Source organism: Trachurus trachurus, assembly GCF_905171665.1.
Source record: "Trachurus trachurus genome assembly, chromosome: 5".
Classification (NCBI taxonomy): Eukaryota; Metazoa; Chordata; class Actinopteri; order Carangiformes; family Carangidae; genus Trachurus; species Trachurus trachurus.
The window spans coordinates 2,952,378-2,975,147 of NC_139896.1; the positions used below are offsets into that span (position 1 = coordinate 2,952,378).

The 22,770-nt window shown below is 38.9% G+C and overlaps 1 protein-coding gene across 1 annotated transcript in view; it reads right to left on the reverse strand.

Annotated features, from left to right (window-relative positions):
- slc4a8 (solute carrier family 4 member 8) overlaps positions 1-22,770 on the reverse strand; it is a gene marked incomplete at both ends in the record, with an annotated part of 97,309 nt that overhangs the window by 594 nt on the left and 73,945 nt on the right. Inside the window, one exon of the mRNA XM_083971200.1 lies at positions 6,662-6,866. Within this exon, the coding sequence (XP_083827326.1) occupies positions 6,662-6,866 (205 nt within the window). The remainder of the gene's footprint in view (positions 1-6,661; positions 6,867-22,770) is intronic.

Here is a 22,770-nt window from a genome sequence, read left to right on the forward strand (position 1 = left end):
CCTATTGGTTTTGGGGAGTTGTTTTTGTGACTCCAACATGGCGGCCTGAACAGCGCCATGTTGGATTGGCCGGCCGAGAACCCGCCCACTGGCCTCGAAGCAGCTGTCCACGGAGCTGCTCGGACCTGTCACTCAACGTTTCCGCGCCCTAATTGGCCAGAGTTTTAACCTAATAACAGTAAAACGGTAGAGTTAAAAAAAAATTCACCCCCCTCAGAGTGTGTGCGGGGGTAGAAACTATCGATTGAGACCAAAAAATGTTCTGACACCAGGCTTTTAACATGTTTATTGAGGATGTAAAGTCGGCGATTTTAACATGGGGTCCTATGGAGAATGCTGCTTTCTGACACCAGCCCCCAGAGGAAGAAGAGGGGATTGCAGTTTTTTGAACGCGGAAGTGACTTCACTTCTCAGACCCACAACTGTCCCCTTGATCACAAGCAACTCAATGGTATTTTTCATGCTGCATTCACGTGAAATTGGGCAGACGGCAGACGGACGACAGCCGCTGCACGTAACGGCATAAACAAGCCTCTATGTAAACAAGTGGTCCGTCAGCACGAAGCAAAACAATACACGTGACACTATGTTGTCATGGCGATGTGGTATCGTTTAACCGTCTTTCTCTGGACTTCTGTGACTAAAATGACATCTGGTTTGTTAGCGACGGCCGTCTGCCCGACTGCAGGTGAATGCAGCATCAGTGTAACGCTCCGTTCCTCCTCACTGCGTTACCGCGGTGACTTTTCACAGACGCCACCTCCACCTGAGCCGACAGCTCCGGTGTCTCCGCTGAGTTTCCGTGGTTTCCTACCGTCACGCTGCCACTGAAGGTAAAAACATGGAGACACCACATGGCAGCAGCACCGAGCTTACCCGCTCCATGGAGATATGAATGATATGAACGGCTAATTCAGAGCTGAAAGGAACACTTCACTTTGTTGATGGGGGGGATTACTGGTTAAAGCAGAAGTAAGCAATATTTTTGTGTTAATATAAGTCTTAAATAGTTATATCTTCCGACAGCAATCACTTACATAGAGTGTTTGGACCGAAACACGGGTCTCTCAGTCCCTCTGCTCTGCTCTGAGCCCAGGAGAAAACATTTCTTGTATCCTACAATTTTTTATCCAATGAGGAGAGAGAACGGCATGCAGGGCTGTGTGTGCAGCCAAGGGATGCGCCTGAATGTGGTGACATAGGGATGAGGACCAATAGATCCATGACGAGGGCAGGGACTGCTAACTCCGTGGGCTGACAAGAAGTTCAGGGCAACCCGTAACTCGTGTTTTTCCGACCTGTGAACTCGTACCAGTTCGATCTGGTACGAGTTCACGGGACGGAAGTTACGAGTGGCCGTTATAGTGACTTTCACAGGCAAAACAGGTCCGAGAAACACGAGTTGTGGGTTGCCTGGAACGCTACAAAGTCGTAAGTCGTGACTTGAAGCTGTAACTTACGGTTTCAAAAGCCTGCCTAGAACGCAGCATTAGCCAAAACGACCGGATCGCTTACTTCTGCTTTAATGAAAAACAGACTTTTGAACGAAATAATCGATTTTCGTGAATAGATAACAGGAGAAGTTACACAATGTCCCTTTAAATTATTATCAAAAAATACTATGGTGACATTTGGGGAAAGAAAACTGTTTCAGTTTAGTTTCCGTTTAATTTATTTGAAAAGGGACAATGTACATTAATAAAACACTATAATAAAAAAAAAAACACATGTAAATGCTCCCGAGTTAGCTTGAAAAGCTACTTTTCATCGTTTGTCCCTCTGCCAGATTGTAAAGGACAACCTTTAAAAAGAGCAACAATGGAATAAAATACAATACCACATGGAATAGAACACATTCTATACACATTTGGACGACAATAACACAATAACCTACATATCCACATTGGCTTAGTCAGTGCTCACATGCATCTTTGGGTGTCTACAAGCCAGTTCTTAGCATTGGTAACCCTTTAATTTACAGGTCGTTAATTACGTGATAATGTCAAGAAATAGCTTAGAAATAACAGTGAATTTCATAGTAACGTCATGTTTTTCATAAAGGCAAAAGGTTACACATGCTTTTCATGCTTTGAATTTTTTGGGAAAGGTCAGAATTTCTCTCCACCAAGTCCTTTTGCAATCAACCGTTGCTATTTCTACTCAATCAATCGTTATTCTTGGCTACATTTCTCCACATTAATATGAAATCGGCCGTTATTTCTGGGCTATTTCTAGACATTATGACATAATTCATTGCTACTTCTTGACATTATCACACATAATTAGCAGCCTGTACATTAAATAAAGGGTCACCAAATAAACTTGCAGAAAGCAGCTGATGGCGAGTTTAATTCCTCCTGCACTTTGAATGATCTGAGTGTTTTTATATGTGTATGTGTATGTGTATGTGTGTGTGCACAATGCACATGCACATGCTTGAATGTTGAATGCCCTGACAGAACGAGGTGGTGGTGGTGGTGGTGGTTGTGGTGGGGGCTTTTCACCCTCTAGTCTAAAACCACAAAACCACACGGTCGGTCGGCCACCACAAGTTTGTAACCAACTCTAGAGCTGCAGCCTCGCACGTTTCCACACACCGACACCACGGATCAACCAACCAACCACAACAGCAACAGCAGCGAACTTTGTACTTTTCTGCAGAGCAAAAAAAAAAAAGAAGAAGCTGCTCCTGCTCTGTCTAACAACATGAGGGTGGAGGGAGAGAAACATGAGGGTGGAAGGAGGGAGGGGGATGAAGGAGTGGAGGTAAAGGGAATAAAATAATAATGACTAACTAATGAACTAGGCAAGGCATCTTTATTTATATAGCAGCGCATTTCATACCAAGGCAACTCATTAAAAAACATTAAAAACATTAAAAAAAGAAGCATAAGACAGAATAAAAACAGACAAAACACTAAAAACTAATGAACTAATGAACTAATGTGCTGCACATGTGTGTAAGAGAACAGAAAGTGGAGCGTGTACAGAGGTCACATCATCATACTATCCCAGAATAATAAAAGCAGAGGGAGCAGAGGAGAGGACAGGAATGTGCAGGAAGCAGCAGAATCACTGAGAGCAACAAAACATGAAATAAAATAAAAATAAAAAATGAAATAAAAGAATGAATAAGCCAGTTGTTACTGACCTGATCAGCTCCGAGTCACAGGAATAAAATCCACTAGTCCACAAAGTCACAGAGCGAAGCCACGGAAAAATGTGTGTGACTGGGTGAGTGAGCGTATGTGTGTGTGTCTGTTTATGTGTGTGTGTGTGTGTGTGTGAGAGGCTCGCACTCTCTTCTGGGACTCTATCCTTCTCTCCTACACTCCCTTCTCTCTCTCTCTCTCTCTCTCTCTCCCTCCCCCTCCATCTCTCTCTCTCTCTCTCTCTCTCTAGTGACAACAGAGCAGCACACACACACACACACACACACACACACACACATCCCCTCCCCCACCCACCACCACCACGCCACCGCCCCTCCCCCCTCTCCCTCTCCTCTCCTCTCCCTCTCTTTTGTTAAAACTAATTCAGCAGGAAGAGAGAGAGAGAGAGAGAGAGAGAGAGAGAGGAGGGAAAAAGTGAGCGATCACGTCGGTGTGTCAGAGAAGAAGAGTTTGTTTCTACTACGGTGGCCCGGAGGTCCAAAACACAACCACAAAATGAGAAAACACAACACAAAATGAAAAAAAAAAACAGCAAAAAATTAGAAAATGCAAAAAAAAAGGAAAAATACAACAAAAACAAGGAAAAATACAACAAAAAATGAGAAAAATACAACGACAAAATGAGAAAACACAACACAAAATGAAAAAAAAAACAAAAAAAGAGAAAACACAACACAAAAAGAGAAAAACACAACGACAAAAGAGGAAACACAACACAAAATTAAAAAAAAACACAACGACAAAAGAGAAAATACAACGATAAAATGAGAAAACACAGCACAAAATGAAAAAAACACAACAAAAAAGAGAAAAACACAACAAAAAAGAGAAAACAACAAAAAAGAGAAAAACACAACAGCAAAAGAAAAAACACAACAGCAAAATGAGAAACCACAACGACAAAAGAGAAAACACAACGACAAAATGAGAAAATACAACACAAACAGAAAACACAACACAAAAAGAAAAAGCACAACAACAAATTTGCCATTGTGTTTTCTGATTTGTCGTTGTGTTTTGCATCTCAGGGCCACCGTACGTTTCCCCTTGCTGTGTGTGTGTGTCTGTGTTTGCATGGTTTTTACAGTAACATGTGCACGCTTGTGTGTGTGCATGTGTGTTTGTGTATGATGATCTTACATGCAGGTTTGTGTGGTGTGTTGCATGTGCACACACACACACACACACACACACACACACACACACACACACACACACACACACACACACACACACACACACACACACACACACACACACTTGTATAAAACAGTGAATTTTCTCCTCCACCGATCACATGAGAAGATCAGTTATTGTCAATGACTTCTATTGATCTGGTCAAATTGATCTGAGTAGTTTTTTTGGGGAGAGGGTGGGGCTGGAACAACCATGGTCAATACAACCTAACCCCCCCACACACACACACAGACACACACATGCAGCATGCAGCATGCATTAGTGAACGACCTCCACATTGGCCTCAAACCTCTGATTCATTCCTCCACCTGTATCAATCACCGTATCAATAATATCCCAATCAGCTTTTATTTCATTTTTATTCTTGAGGTTTATTATTATTATATTATTATTATTATTATTATTATTATTATTATTATTATTATTATTATTATTATTATTATTATTATTATTATTATTATATAATTGAACTGAACTTGCTCCTGTTTTCAGGCAGCAGCAGCAGCAGCAGCAGCTCCTCACACACAGAAACACAGCTGTGCTTCTGCATTTAGAGTTATGGTGTAGGCGGGACAAGCTGCTCCGCTCCTCATGTTACTCTGCTGTAAACACTCACTCACACACACACACACACACACACACACACACACACACACACACACACACACACACACACACACACACACACACACACACACACACACACACACACACACACACACACACACACACACATACACCGCCATGGCACATGTCTGACATGTGTGAGCAAAGCGTTTTTGGTAATACTTTAGATTAGGGAACACATATTCACCATTAACTAGGTGCTTATTATTAATATGCATATAAGTAGCTTACTAGCTCCTTATTAGTAATTATTAAGCACGTATTAACACCTTATTCTACATAGCCTTATTCTACCTCTATTACACCATGAATTAAGATTTGTCCTGATATTAACTCCTAATTATGGCTTATTCATTGTAAATTAATGCATTAAAGCAGAAGTGAGTGATCCGGTCGTTTTCGCTAATGCTGCGTTCCAGGCAGGCTTTTGAAATCGTAAATTACAGCTTCAAGTCACAATTTACGACTTTGTAGTGTTCCAGGCAACCCACTCGTGTTTTTCCGACCTGTTTTACCGGTGAAAGTCACTATAACGGCCACTCGTAACTTCCGACCCGTGAACTCGTACCAGATCGAACTGGTACCACTTCACGGTCGGAAAAATACGAGTTTCCTTGAACGCACCATAACAGTCCTCGTCGCTACGTCACCACATTCACGGCGTTCCTTGGCTGCACACACAGCCCTGCATGCCGTTCTCTCTCCTCATTGGATAAAAACTGTAGGATACGATAAATGTTTTCTCCTGGGCTCAGAGCAGAGCAGAGGGACTGAGAGACCCGTGTTTCAGACCAAACACTCTATGTAAGTGATTGCTGTTGGAAGATATAACTATTTAAGACTTATATTAACACAAATATATCACTCACTTCTGCTTTAATGCTACTAATTCAGAGTGATAAAGGAAGAATTAGTGTTCTTGTGCTACTGCCCCTGTACAAGGCCCCAATACACTGCAAAAATTCTAAATCTTACCAAGAATATTTGTCTTATTTCCAGTCAAAACAAATCTCATTATACTTAAAATAAGACTCATCACATTAAAAGTAGCTTGTTTTTAGACACTTTTTACTTCCTTAAAGCAGATTTTCACTTAAAATAATCTGATAGTGGAGCAAGTTTTTCTTTCTTAATACAAACACACAAAAAACTTGCATTTTTCTACTTATTTCAAGTGAAAATTAGCTTGAAACAAGTGAAATTTATCTAAAAACAAGTACATTTTTTTGGTGATGAGTCTTATTTTAAGTGGAGAGAGATTAGTTTAGACTAGAAATGAGACATTTTGACAAGAAATAAGACAAATATTCTTGGAAAGATTTTGAGTTTTTGCAGTGTAACCCACTGGTTATTCACATCATTATTCAGAAACAACAATGCATTAATGAATAAGCCATAATTAGGAGTTAATATCAGGAAAAATCTTAATTCATGGTGTAATAGAGGTAGAATAAGGCTATAGAGTAAGGTGTTAATGTGTGCTTAATAATTACTAATAAGGAGCTAGTAAGCTATGTGGTGAATATGTGTTCCCTAATCTAAAGTGCTACCGCATTTTTTTTCACAGTTCAAATCTAACTTCTCTCTGTAATAATTTAACATTATTAGAGCATCAATAATTCCCTATGATTACACAAAAAGGAGCTTCAACAAAGAGTGATCACCTTCCTCTTCCTCCTCCTCCTTTTCCTCCTCTCGGCCGTCGGACTGGATGATTATCTGAGAGGACGAGGAGCTAAATTGCAGCCAATAATAGCAGCGGAGGTGAAGGTTTGGTACAAGAGCTTTCATCATCAGGTGACTCAGAGGAGTAATGGCTAGTGCAGCGCTCAGCTCTTTCTCCTTCACCTGCTGCTTTGCTGACGGACACTGAAAAAAAAAAAGGAAAGAAAGAAAGTGGTGGAAAGAAAGACAGAAAGACAGAAAGGCCGTGCTGTTATTTCCCAGGCTGAGAGAAACAATGCATCTAAACACAAACAGCCAAATGTGCTGCGGTGGGCGCTTCTTTTCTTTTCAGCCTAGAGAAAGTAAAGGTAGAGGCTGTTTGATAATATATATATACTAGGGGTGCATGTGCCAAAAAATCGATTCACATAAGAATCGCAATTCTCATTTTATACGATTCAGAATCGATATAAAAATGTCCCAAAATCGGTTTTAAAAAATGAAAAAAATGAAACAAATCTGCTGGCTGTCGGCCTCCATTTCCTTAGAATTTAAAAGGCAGCACGTTTAACTGCACTATTTATTTTAATAAAGAGGCTTTTAATTTTGTTACTCAAAGGGATAGTTCAACATTTTGGCAAATTGGTCCATTGCCATAATCCCTATAGTCATAGCAGTAGGTTCGTTACCTTTATTTGTCGGTGTAAGCTATTTTTAGAACGGCGGAGCGAAGCAGCAGGCTGCTCAAAGCGTTTTGGAGTTTTGGGATTTTGTATTTGATGAGTTTGATGGAGATGGAAACCAAGAAATTCCTTTAGCCTCCGTAGCGTAGCTCTGAGCAGCCTGCTGCTTCGCTCCGCCGTTCTAAAAATAGCTTACACCGACAAATAAAGGTAACAAACCTACTGCTATGACTATAGGGATTATGGCAATGGGCCAATTTGCCAAAATGTTGAACTATCCCTTTAAGCAATATGTGATATTGCTTTTATGCAACAGTTTCAACAATTCCATCTAAGCATGGATAAATGTTTAAAACTCAATAAATGTGGAAAAAGACACTTCAGTCATTCTGTCTTGTAAAGCAGACTGGAGTAGATCATGAGGATCCTTTAACACCGACAGACTGAAGCAGAAATCATTAGGAATCAAATCGTTTTGAATCGTCGATGTATCGTCGGATGTATGAATGTGTGTGAATGATTAGTTCCCAAGCCTGTCTGCGAACAGTGCTGTATGAATGTGTGTGAAAGGGTGAATGCGACCATTACATTGTAACGCACTTTGAGTGGTCCAAGTGACTAGAAAAGCGCTATATAAGTGCAAGTCCATTTACCATTTACCAATCGAAAATGGATTATGAATCGAATCGTACACTGCAAAAATTCAAAATCTTACCAAGAATATTTGTCTTATTTCTAATCAAAATGTCTCATTTCTAGTCAAAACAAATCAAATTATACTCAAAATAAGACTCGTCACATAGAAATTTGCTTGTTTTTAGACACTTTTTACTTCTTTCAAGCAGATTTTCACTTGAAATAAGTAGAAAAATCTGATAGTGGAGCAAGTTTTTCTTTCTTATTACAAGCACAAAAAACCTGCTTTCACTGGCAGATTTTTCTACTTATTTCAAGTGAAAATTAGTTTGAAACAAGTGAAAATTATCTAAACACAAGTTATTTTAAGTGGAAAGAGATTAGTTTTGACTAGAAATTATACATTTTGACAAGAAATAAGACAAATATTCTTGGAAAGATTTTGAGTTTTTGCAGTGTAGAGCCCCAAAAATCAGAATCCAATCTAATCGTGAGATAGTAAAAGATTCCCACCCCTAATATATACGTCATGGAGTAGAAGCACCCAGATGTGGTCGGTCTGCATGTGTGTGCTTATGTCAGAAACACCTCAGCATGCGGTGGTCGTGTGGCCTAAAGCAGGTCAGTGGGACAAGCCGAGGGACAAAGGGCAGAGAGAGAGTGTGTTGTGTTGTGTGTTCATGACGGTCGGACAGAAAGGTGCATGCAGCCACGAGCAGGTCGGACAGCGAGGAGGAAGAGGAGGAAGACATCTTATACACATATAGATACACACATATATATACATATCTAATGGCCATGCTGGAAATTGGACATGGTAACTCAAGCCTGCGTCCCTATGGCCCAGTGGGTGGGATAGGTCACATGATAGCCCCCCAGAGAAGCTCAGCTGTTTGTCACTCTAATTCTGTCTCAAGCAGCTGAGCACTGGCTCGCTGCTCCACTGAACTGCCCCAGTAAATGATAGTATGTGTGTGTGTGCATAATGTGTGTGTGTGTGTGCACATGTGATGGAACAGGGAAACGGGGTTAATGACAAAAATAAGTCCAGATCTTTAAAAAAAAGAAGAAAAAAGAAAGAACCGACCTGCTGCGTTAAAGCCACAGAGGCTGAAATACCAAAATTTCATTCCCACAAGACCGAGCGTGTTCACGATGAGCGAGCGAGGGAGAGATGAATTATGAGACAGAGAGAGAGAGAGAGAGGGAGAGAGTGCAAAACAGGAACAGGAAATCTTTTGAGAAGGGTCAGGAAACATGTGCATTGTGGGTATATTGTCTCTCATGGGCGATGTCACTCAAAACAAAACACCAGAAATGAACAATTACATTTGTCCCTTTACACACATTTACAGTGAACATTGTTAATTATGGTGATTTGCTGTGATTAAGAAACCAAAAGACACTGTGGGTGTGTGTGAAGTGTTTTTACCTCTTCAATCGGGAGTTTTCCCACATCAGCTGTTCAAACTGTACAAGAACAGAGGAGATTCAACTCATGAAATCATTATAATATCACTGATTGTTAAAGGGATAGTTCAACATTTTGGTAAATTGGCCCATTGCCATAATCCCTATAGTCATAGCAGTAGGTTTGTTACCTTTAATTGTCGGTGCAAGCTATTTTTAGAACGGCGGAGCAGAGCCGTGAGCTGCTCAGAGCTACGCTACGGAGGCTCATTATGGGATTTCTTGGTTTCCCTCATAAAACTCATCAAATACACAATCCAACAACTCCACAACGCTCTGGTGGACAAGTTGTGAGCTGCACATTCACCACGCTATGAGATAATAACACAACGTTACCAGACAGAGTTGTTTTAGAGGGAAATGCAGAGACTGCTTGATGAAAAACTGTCCCTGAAGGCAACGTGCATCAGCGGTTTTGCAATGAATTTCCCTCTACAACAACTCTGTGTGGTAACGTTGTGTTATTATCTCATAGCGTGGTGCTAGCTCCGTTCTAAAAACAGCTTGCACCGACAATTTAAAGGTAACGAACCTACTGCTATGACTATAGGGGTTATGGCAATGGGACAATTTGCCAGAAATATTGAACTATCCCTTTAATTAATGTTTCAATTTGAACATGATATGAACTCTAACACACCCACACTAGACAATCAATCATACACAAGTGCACGGTGTCCTTCCGTCTCATCAAGTGCACAACGTCAATTAACTCGTGTTGTGCGTCTTCAAGGTTAAACAGCAGCAGCAGCAGCACGACGGCCATCCACACTGTGAACGTTCACAAGAGGCTCAAAGTGCTGGAGGAGAGATTTCATATGGAAACACCACACAAGGAAGCTCACAGATGCCCCCACTCCCCCTCGTAGCAAACACATGATTGCACACCACACACACACCACACCACACACACACACACACACGTAGCGGACGGACGGTGCTCCATGTTATAGTGGCCCATTGTTCTCTGGTATATAGAGGACACAATATCCAAGTCTGGTAATAGAGGTTAGATTAATTGCTGACAAATCTGTATTCAGCAGTTCCCTTTCTCTCTGCGTGACAGATTTATGACAGAGATTGATGGAGGGGAGGGGACGAGTGGAGGGCCGTCTCTGTTTCCCCCCAATAACGAGGACAACGGCTCAGGGAGTCAAAGAGAAACACAAAACAAAACAAAACAAAACAAAACCAAAAAAAAGAGAGAAAGAAAAAGACAAACAGGATTGTTTTGCTCGTATCGAACACATGAAGAGACACACACACACACTCTACTATAATAACATTTGCTACATAAAAATAGAAAGTATGGGTTCAGACATCTGTTTAAGATTCAATTAAAGGGATAGTTCAACATTTTTGGCAAATTTGCCTATTGTTATAATCCCTATAGTCTAGTAGTAGGTTCGTTACCTTTAATTGTTAGTGCAAGCTATTTTTAGAACGGCGGAAACGCAAAAGTACCGTGCGCCTCTGTTGCCTTAGCTGAGCAGCTCCTGTCTCTGCCCTGCCGTTCTAAAAATAGCTTGCACCGGCAATTAAAGGTAACGAACCTACTGCTATGACTATAGGGATTATGACAATAGGCAAATTTGCCAAAATGTTGAACTATCCCTTTAAATTATTGCTAAAGAGATGGGGAAAAAAACAAACAGGAACAAAACAGAGTTAGTCAGCAGCTGATTATCTGAGTTAGCACAAAGTTAGCACAGCTAGCCTAGCACATGGTGGCTAAATTAGCTGCTAACAGTGGCTCCATGTTTACTGTGCAAGCATTTGAGTGCACACGAGACATAAGCACACACACAACCCGTGCACTAACATGGTGAAATGTTTCTTCCTTTTTGTTTCCACATTTATACTTAAAGGGATAGTTCAACATTTTGGCAAATTCTCCTATTGCCATAATCTCTAGAAGTAGGTTCATTTTAATTGTCAGTGCATGTTGTTTGATGTAAATAACCCTCTATAATTATGTAACATTATGTAACATTACGACACATGAAGCAAATACTCAGAACTACTTGCGCTTTTGACATCACTCCGCCCAGCAGCCGTGTCTGGAATGTAGTTCCGGCTGCATTTCCCTCTAAAACAACTCTGTCTGGTAACGTTGTGTTATTATCTCATAGCGTGGTGAATGTGCAGGTCACAACTTGTCCACTAGAGCGTTGTGGAAGGGATTGTGCGGGGATTATGGTGATCGGACAATTTGCCAAAATGTTGAACTATCCCTTTAAAATAAAAGCATCAATTCGAATAGCTTGTCTGCATGATTATAATGCAATTGACAGACACTGTTGACATTGTTGTTACTGTACCTTTAAAATAAAAACATGAATATATGAACCTGTGTATTATTTAAATAGCTCAGTATCGAATCCAGGGTATTTAAGTAGGGGGTCACTGCTTCATCTATGCTACATTTGAGTTGTGTAAATGTGACTTTGAGGAAAAAAGCAAACACACATGCACACACAGTGCACTAAAATGGTGACGTGTTCCTTGGATATATATACACTGCAAAAACTCAAATGTCTTACCAAGAATATTTGTCTTATTTCTAGTCAAAACAAATCTCATTATACTTAAAATAAGACTCATCACATTAAAAAGTAGCTTGTTTTTAAGACATTTTTTACTTATTTCAAACAGATTTTCACTTGAAATAAGTAGAAAAATCTGATAGTGGAGCAAGTTTTTCTTTCTTATTACAAGCACAAAAAACTTCCTTTCACTGGCAGATTTTTCTACTTATTTCAAGTGAAAATTAGTTTGAAACAAGTGAAAATTATCTAAAAACAAGTAAATTTTTAGGTGACGAGTCTTGTTTTAAGTGAAAAGAGATTAGTTTGAATAGAAATGAGACATTTTGACAAGAAATAAGACAAATATTCTTGGAAAGATTTGGAGTTTTTGCCATGTACAGGTATGTTCATTATTGGGAACAGTTGCAGCTGTGAGTGAGCAGCTAATAACTGATTATATAACTGATGATCAATAATGACTGCATTCCATTCAGCTCTGTCACCTCCAGGTGTTGTGCACATGACGCTCCTGCAAGTTGCAAAACCATGAAACAAGAGAATAATTGGTCACACACTCTCATGTCACGTGATCCTGTCCTGAGCTCCGATGGAACGAGAATGCCAACTATTGAACACAGCACATCATCATCAATAATATCCCCAATGAATGAACACTGATCAGTTTTATTACTTCGACATAATCACAGGAGCTTCACATGAGCACAAAGGGTTTCTTTTAAACCGCTCCAGTCCAGACCTGAGTTCCTGCTCAGCTGATTGGTCCTAATGACACTGACTGGGACCCACATGATAATAATCAATAATCCCACACTGAGCCTGTATTGGAAACACGGAGCGCTATAAAATCCAACAACACACAGCTGCTTTAACGCATCAGTCCGATTACTGCACTGCAAAAACTCAAAATCTTACCAAGAATATTTGTCTTATTTCTAGTCAAAACAAATCTTATTATACTTAAAATAAGACTCATCACATAAAAAGTAGCTTGTTTTTAGACACTTTTTTACTTCTTTCAAGCATATTTTCACTTGAAATAAGTAGAAAAATCTGATATATGATCAACTATGATCAACTAATCCACTTAAAATAAGACGCATCACCTAAAAATTAACTTGTTTTTAGATCATTTTCACTTGTTTCAAACAAATTTTCACTTGAAATAAGTAGAAAAATCTGATTTTCTTTCTTATTACAAGCACAAAAAACTTGCTTTCACTGGCAGATTTTTCTACTTATTTCAAGTGAAATTTGGTTGAAACAAGTGGAAATGATCCAAAAAACAAGTTAATTTTTAGGTGATGAGTCTTATTCAAAGTGGAAAGAGATTAGTTTTGACTAGAAATGAGACATTTTGACAAGAAATAAGACAAATATTCTTGGAAAGATTTTGAGATTTTGCAGTGTGATGCTCATCTATGTTTCATCCATCCATCCATCCATCCATCCATCCATCCATCCATCCATCCATCCATCCATCCACCTCCCACCTGATGTCATGACCACCACCGGCTCGTCTGATTGGCCGACTTCCCCCCCGGCCCCCCGCCAGCTGTTTGTAATCAGCAGCAGTGAGGATCACATGACACCCTGAAGGCACACACACACACACACACATGCACACATGGATGTATACATGCAGCAGAGTGCAGTGCATCTTTAACCTCGTGCCCCTTCCCACAGGCGACTCCTTTGCAGGCAGGATCACCTCCAGATGTGCACACTGTGTTCTCACCTCGGGATAAAACACCGGGGGAGGGGTGCATGCATGCTGCACAGGCAGGGAGGGAGGGAGAGGAGGGAGGAGGAGAGGAGGGAGTGGACAGTCTAATAAAAATGGAAACAGATACAAAAGATTAGGAGGACAGTAAAAAAAAAAAAGAAGAAAAAAGAGAGCACAGTTTATTTAACGTATTTAACTGTTAATCTGAAACTCTGGAGTTTAAATAAACATCTGGAGTCAGAGGAGGAACAAGTTGAGATGATTGTGACTCTGCTGCCTCCTGGTGACACAACACACACACACACACACGCACACAAACACACAACTGTACTGTACAATCCCCCTCTACAAGTAAAGGAACAGTGAGGTATACTTTGTTTTATTTCTGCTGTTCACTGAAAACATCTGGATTTGACATCACAGCATGAAGATGAGACTTTTTTTTTTTTTTTTTTTTTTTTTACAGGTATTTACATCCAGATGTGTTCAACAACTTAGAAGAACCTCATTAGTACACTGCAAAAACTCAAAATCTTTCCAAGAATATTTGTCTTATTTCTTGTCAAAATGTCCAATTTCTAGTCAAAACTAATCTCTTTCCACTTTGATTAAGACTCATCACCTAAAAATTAACTTGTTTTTAGATAATTTTCACTTGTTTCGAACTAATTCTCAATTGAAATAAGTAGAAAAATCTGCCAGTGAAAGCAAGTTTTTTGTGTTTGTAATAAGAAAGAAAAACTTGCCCCACTATCAGATTTTTCTACTTATTTCAAGTGGGAAATCTGCTTGAAAGAAGTAAAAAGTGTCTAAAAACAAGCTGCTTTTTAATGTGATGAGTCTTATTTTAAGTAGAATGAGATTTGTTTTGACTACAAATAAGACAAATATTCTTGGTAAGATTTTGAGTTTTTGCAGTGTAACGGGACACCAAATATTTAGTGTTGAAAAACAGATGGACTTGAACTAGATTAATATTTGGTAAGATATTTAGTGTTGACCTCATTTGCATATTTAAAATGAATTTTCTAAGTAACTTGAAATACAAAAATGTTACTTTTCATGGATACTTTCATTGTGTAAAGTTTGATTGTGATAGGAGTAAAGGAAAAAAAATAGCCCCCATTGGGATGTATTGTTGTATTCTATGGTGCCTTATTGGCACCATAGACTTTATATAAAATCAATCTTCTATTGAGAATTAAACATATTTCCCCAAATAGGATTTCTTAGAACTTTTAGTATGTTGTTCTGGACACCTCATAGAAATGATGTATGGTAAAAAAAAAAATTACAATTAGTTCAATTTGGGTCCAAAATTAGCTAGATTGAGCTAGAGGAAACTGAAGGGAAAGAGACTGCAAAAGCATCTCAAAAGTTAAAAGGGTTAGGGTTAGGTTAAATTATTAAAGGATAAAGGATCATTTCCGTTTTTTACAACCTGGACCTTATTTCTAGCATAAAATACGATCATTTTACTCACTCAGACAACTTTGGTGTCATTTGGAGTCGTTTTGCCCCAGTGGAGCGGCGAGTATATCCGTATAATGCGAGAACACGGGGCAGCGCAATGCAGCCTCTAAATAACACATTATCCGCCGCAAAACTCGTTTATTTCACCAATATTTAGTTATGATACACTAGTGCTATTCCCCTCTGAGTCCGTGGTGGCATGTTATCAACATCCGGGGTCTGTAGGTTGACCTACTGACCTCTGACCTGGATGATGTCATCTCCGACCGCTGCCCGGCTCATTCTGATAATAATCATTCTGCTTCGGCATTCGGGTCCATTTTTATCTCAACTAGCCGGAGCTTTAGTGAGTCCAGGTTGAGGAGAGGAAGCCTGTGGAAGCTGAACTTCATCCAGCTGCTCATTTTGTTCTGACAAGTCAGAAACACACAGAAACGAACCGTAGCATTAGCGGTAGCAAGTTAGCCGCGCCGCCAGAGATGACATCATCCAGGTCAGAGGTCAGTAGGTCAACCTACAGACCCCGGATGTTGATAACAGCTAACCCCGGACTCAGAGGGGAATAGCACTAGCCTATCAGAACTAAATATTGGTGAAATGAACGAGTTTTGCGGCGGATAATGTGTTATTTAGACATTATACGTATACGCGCCGCTCCACTGGGGCTAATTTCATCACAACGACTCCAAATGACACCAAAGTTATCTGGGTGAGTAAAATGATCGTATTTTATGCTAGAAATAAGGTCCAGGTTGTAAAAAATGGAAATTATCCTTTAATGCAGATATTGTAAACAAACATAACTATAATTCACTTTAATCTAATTCAAGTCCATCATATTTGGTGTCCAGATTCCTCTAAGCTGTTTAACACATCTGGATGTAAACACCTGTAAAAAAAAAAAAATCTCCAATCAAACAGTAAAACACAACTGTTCATTTCATCGTAATTATTTATTCTTCATTTTTTCCAATAATCAAAATTAAATTACACATTACATATAAAACATGTAGGATTCTTGTTGCTCAGGATTTACATCATTCAGCGGTTGAAGAGACAAGGCATCGCTCCGTCTATGGCTCTGACACAGTTTAAAGTTTCTGCTCTCCCCCCTGAAAGCTTCACGTTTATCCAACATCATCATCTCTCTTTCTCTTTCTCTCTCGTTTATCCTTTTATTCCCTCAAGAAAGACACAGACACAGGTTTCATATCTTATATTCCTAAGAAGGACGTGGCCTCACAGTGCACGTTTCACTTTTAATCTACACGTTAAAATGAAGAAGGGGCGTTGAAGGGAAGGAACGTGTCCTACACTGCAAAAAATCAAATATCTTACCAAGAATATTTGTCTTATTTTTAGTCAAAATGTCATTTCAAGTCAAAATAAATCTCATTATACTTAAAATAAGACTCATCACATTAAAAGAAGCTTGTTTTTAGACACTTTTTCCTTCTTTAAAGCAGATTTTCACTTAAAATAATCTGATTTCTACTTTTTTCAAGTAAAAATTTGTTTGAAACAAGTGAAAATTATCTAAAAACAAGTACATTTTTAGGTGATGATTCTTATTTTAAGTGGAAAGGGATTGTTTTTGACTATAAATGAGACATTTTGACAAGAAAGAAGACACATATTCTTGGAAAGATTTTGAGTTTTTGCAGTGTAACCAGAGATTTTCTTTATCAGCTCTGCTTTTGGTCAGATAATGAGGTCATAATAATAATAATAATTAATAATATAATGATAGCACGACAGGAAATGGTAATGCAACCTGTGACAGGCACACACACGTACATGTACATGTACAGCACATATTTATACACACATACGACCTGTCTGGGTCACATGTATATGCAGTGGAACTACAGTATACAAGAAGGCATCTTACTTTATGTTAAATCACACATTCACGTTTTTACATTAATGAGTATTTTAAAAAAGAATCAACTTTAAGACACATGATGTTCATTAAAATCACTGACAATTATGAAATTGAATTGTTTTCTTTTTGTTACAGCACATCTATGCTCATTGACACTGCATTGTTTTTTTGAGTCCGTTATGGAAGCATTTCTCTTTTCTCCTATTACATTATTTAGTCTAATCTTTGCACTCACTCTTGTGTCTTTGAATCTCTATATATACATATACATATACATATATATGTACACAATGAATAATATTTAGTCATGCCGTTCATCAGGTAAGTCATTGGTCCTCAGACACATGAAGACATGTTCACATTCATAAGAGTCAAAGCAGACGAACATGGCAGCAAACGCACGGTAGAAAAAAACTTTCATTCGCGTCTCGTCGGAGAAGGAGGAGGAAGAGGAGGAAGAGGAAGAGGAGGAAGAGGAGGTATCATCACTGCATATGTGAAGTCACAGTAATAACAGATTACTGCAACTTGTGCACATTGCTTTAAAGTCACTTGAATAGAAATGATGGGGACTGTCGGGTGTGGGGGGGAAAAGCCTCGAGTATACAATATATAAAACTTATATTCACTAGTTGATATCTAATTGGACGGTAAAACAAGGAGATTATACGTATATACTATAGATTTAAAAAAAAAATCAGTGATATTTGAGTCGTTTGGGTGAATTAAAATAAATTAAAAGTTGAATCTGGATTAAAATCAGTAATAAAATGCACCTTTAGTATTTTCAGTACTTTTTTTGCAGCTCTTGGTGGCGAGTGTTCAGAAATTTTATTTTTTATTTATTTTATTGACCTGGTATGACTTCACTTCTCCAACCGTTAATACTCCTATTTTTATTTTTTCCAATTAAACATCAGTAATTGTTTCTGTTCCATCACTGATACGAGTTTATAAGACAAAGTCTGGTGTCTTTTCTCTCTATGTATTAATAATATTAATAATAATAATAACCTGTGGTGGTTTTTATTGAGCTCATTCATCATGTGCCGCTTCCTTCGTCCTCTCTCGTTTTCATTATTTATTACACTATATACAGAAAGCAAAGAGAACGTGTTGTCATTTTTTAAATATATATATAAATCTAAAAATAAATAACTGTGAATAATAAATTATTGTAAAATCATTTAATTGCTTGATAGATCTCTTGAAAATAAAATATATCACAAAGTCTTTATCTACAGAAAGTGCAACTACAAATGAAGTTATTGGTAATTATTGAAGATCGATCTTTTTATACCATCGTCATCATCATCATCATCATCATCATCATCATCATCATCAATCATCAATCATCGTCGTTATCTCTGCTCCCTTCAGCTCACTGAATGTTAAAGTGTTAAAGAGTCCTGTCCTGATTTAATTAATGTGAAATAATTAACGCGAGGGAATAAAAACCTTATTTGTCAAAATAAAAGTCTTATAATGTTTCAGGACTGTGTAACCGTTAACATTTTTTCTTTTTTTTTTTTGGCACATGCAATTAAAGTATTTTTAAGCTTCAAATGTCGTATTTTCCTGAAATTTGTCAAACAACAAGGTAGAAAAGGACTCGGAGAGTTGTAGCAGGACTCATTTGGATTCGATTTTAGGGGAAATTATTGCTTAAAAGAAAAAAACCAACAATATAGCTATTATTTTCCTGATACTCAAAGGCACACACACTCACACACACATTCACTGTCTCTCTCTCTCTCACACACACACACATACACACACTGCAAAAACTCAAAATCTTACCAAGAATATTTGTCTTATTTCTAGTCAAAACAAATCTCATTATACTTAAAATAAGACTCCTCACATAAAAAGTAGCTTGTTTTTAGACACTTTTTTACTTCATTCAAGCAGATTTTCATTTGAAATAAGTAGAAAAATCTGATAGTGGAGCAAGTTCTTCTTTCTTATTACAAGCACAAAAAACTTACTTTCACTGGCAGATTTTTCTACTTATTTCAAGTGAAAATTAGTTTGAAACTAGTGAAAATGATCTAAAAACAAGTTAATTTTTAGGTGATGAGTCTTATTTTAAGTGGAAAGAGATTAGTTTTGACTAGAAATGAGACATTTTGACAAGAAATAAGACAAAATTCTTGGAAAGATGTAGAGTTTTTGCAGTGCACCAGTTACCTGCAGTTTTCCCTTTGCCCTGACGTCACCACCACCACCACACCAAAGTGCCTTCGTCAGCATTCACACCTTTAGTCTGAGGTAAAGAAATAAGACACTGAACTAACACGGGACGAAACGACCTCGACTGACACCTCAGGAACCAGATTAGTGATGACGATGCTGCTGCTTCATCATCTGAAGTCTTCTGACATTTACACTGTTCATCAGTTTTACATCATCACACAAAACCCACACAGAGTTTGTTTTTTTTATTTCCCCACCGAAAGAGGATTCGTCTAAGTTTCACTAAACCTTCAGTGTATTTTAACATCTACTAAATAATTTGACCTTACCACTATTTTTTTTTTTTTTTAAAAAGCAAAAAATAAAACAATTTAAAAACAGTTAAAGTAATAAAAAAAAGAGTGATGACTTTGCAAACTTACTTAGATTATTGAAAACAACCTGCTCTGTTGTTAAAATGCTCTGAATTTACAGTGGAGAGGTGGAACCTGTTGGATCTGATGAGAAACTGGAGAGGTTGTTGTAGTTTATTGTTGGTTGTTGGATTGTTTGTGTGTCCGTGTGTGTGTGTGTGTGTGTCCGTGTGTGTGTGTGTGTGTGCACATGTTCTTCTATCTTTGTGAGGAAAACAACAACAACACACTGTATGAGAAGCAGCTCAACAGCACCACGAGCTACAGGGACATGAGAAACTTCATATATGGGATACAGCGCTGCTTGAAAGTTTGTGAACCCCTCGAGTAGTTTCGATTTTTCTGTTTCGTTTGTTTTTTATCATGATTCTCTTATTTTATCGTCATCAGTTTTTTATATATGAAATGTCAGGTTAGGTCATTGTTTTGATTGAACTGTGTGTGTTTCCAGCAGAGTACGTGATGCGATACATGGAATCAGAGGATGTGAACCTCGGCTGCACTGGTGAAGTCAAGTAGGTAACAGACTCAGCTGAAAACACATGTGGGTGCTCAAGTAATCACCTAAGTAGACCAATCAGATGAGACATCCTTAGGAAAAGGTTTGGAGCAGCTCTGATTAAAAGAGAGAGGAAACCAACCAAGTGGCTGTAAAGCACACAGACCAACAAGGCCAAGAGGTAAAGGAAACATCGGAGGAATCTGGAAGATGGTGGTGACTGTCCATCCTCTCTGGGGAAAGCTACCAGACCATCTCCCAAAGATCCCAGCTCCATCCATCCACTATAGGACAAATCATCTAGTGAAAAACTGATAGACATGGCATCTTCATGGGACAGCTGGTAGAAGGAAGCCTCTGCTCTCAAGAAAGAAAGAACAAAGTTGCCTGTTAACATTTCTATGTTTTTCCATATTCTGCCTTATAAACTGTATTGCACGTTGCTCACTGAGGTTTCTCCTGGTTTTCCCTGTTAAAGGGACAACGAGGAGTTTCTCCAGCGGCAGAACGAAAAATTCTGCGACAATAAAAAAGTCTCATATTAATGTGGATGAATCTCCGTTACCACTTGTTAATGGTCCATTTTAGATAAATCTATGGTTTTGTCTCTATGGTTATTTTGTTATTATTAGTGGTGGTGGAAATGCTGGGCGAGCCGACCAGCGTTTCTTTACTTTCGGTTTCTTGGACGCTGCCCGTCGAGTCATGAGAATAACACCGCCGAATCACCGTTTATGGTCAGAACTATGAAGGTATCTGAACCTCTTTGAACCTCTGACTTTCATTCTTGATGAATGAAAACATTCTTGGCAAGGCGTCCGTCTTGCGCCGGTCCAAGAATTTCACTGTGCGCGCGGAGGCTCATGGTAAATGTCGTAGGAAACACTTCGCTTTCCAAAACTCCTTGTTGTCCCTTTAAAAGGGTTTTCTATGGAGTTTTTTCTCAGTGGATGTGAGGGTCTAACTGTGCGTTCACACCAAAAGCTTCCAAAGTGTCAAAAACGCGGGAAGTCAATTCATTTTCAATGAGAGCCCGGCGACACCGAGCGTCCAAAGCGTCGACAGGCGTTGCCGCGCTTCCAAAGCTTCCAAAGCGTCACCAGATGAGAAGTTGAGCCAGGTTTAACTTTAGGGTAATTAGCTATGACGCGGTTCAGCGGCAACCGGCGGCAACCTGTCAGAATAGAGATGTCCATCGGCTGCCTTTTTTCTTCTTTTTTTTGTATTTCAGCTCCCCAATGACACAGCGCGATCGAACTTTGACGTCAGTCACGTGACGAGCGACCAAAGCGGCTGAAAGTATTTGCTGTTTTGGGAGCTGTCTTGTCTGACGCCCACCCTCGAACGTTTTTACGCTTTGGAAGCTTTTGGTGTGAACGCACAGTAAGGGCATAGGATATTGTTATGATGCCATGTGAAGCCCTTTGAGACAAACTGTTTGTAAAAACAGAATATACAAATAAAATTGCCTTGCCTGTTTAAACTTGGACAAACTCCTGGACGTCCACTCTCTGGACAGACGAGTCACAGGCGCAACGTTTGGAGGGTTCACAAACTTTCAAGCAGCTCTGTATAAGTTTTATATGAATGTGTCGTCTTTATGTCCAGCTGTCAGGTTTCCACTAATTATTTAAAAGTGCGCTGAACAACGGTCTCCATCATCCTTCAACCTCACAGTCACTATGGAGAGTCAGAGGCAGGCGATTGGTCAGCTGGTCAACCAATGATTGCACTGCAAAAAGTAAAAATCTTTCCAAGAATATTTGTTGTATTTCTTGTCAAAATGTCTAATTTCTAAATGGTAAATGGTATTTAATTTCTAGTCAAAACTAATCTCTTTCCACTTTAAATAAGATTCATTACCTAAAAGTTAACTTTTTTTAGACAATTTCCACTTGTTTTAAACAAATTTTCAATTGAAATAAGTAGAAAAATCTGCCAGTGAAAGCAAGTTTTTTGTGCTTGTTATAAGAAAGAAAAACTTTTGCTCCACTATCAGATTTTTCTACTTATTTCAAGTGAAAATCTGCTTGAAAGAAGTAAAACGTGTCTAAAAAACAAGCTACTTTTTAGAGTCTTATTCTAAGTAGAATTAGATTTGTTTTGACTAGAAATAAGACAAATATTATATAATATATTCTTGGTAAGATTTTGAGGTTTTGCAGTGTGGTCATGTCAGAGGTCAGGGGGAAGGTTCTGGTCACGGTGTTTACACTGGTTTTAATTTCAATTAACTGATCCAGTTCCTCACAAAGATAAAAGAAGGAGTGTGTACCTGTGTGTGTACAGTATAATGCACCTTTGTCTCTGTCTAAGTGTTTGTGTGTGTGTGTGTGTGTGTGTGTGTGTGTGTGTGGACTCTGTGTGGTGGGCAGCTGGTAGAAATCATGGAGACTTTAGCACTGAAGTGGCCGATCGGTCGAGGCAGCGTCCTGTGGTCCAGAGCTACACAACATGGTCACAACATGACGACACGGTCGACTGGGCCGCGACCCGAAGCCTCCGTCCGTCCGTCCGTCACTCGTCTATGAACGTGATCCCCTCAATCCTGAAGTCGGAGTAAAAAACAAACAAACAGAAA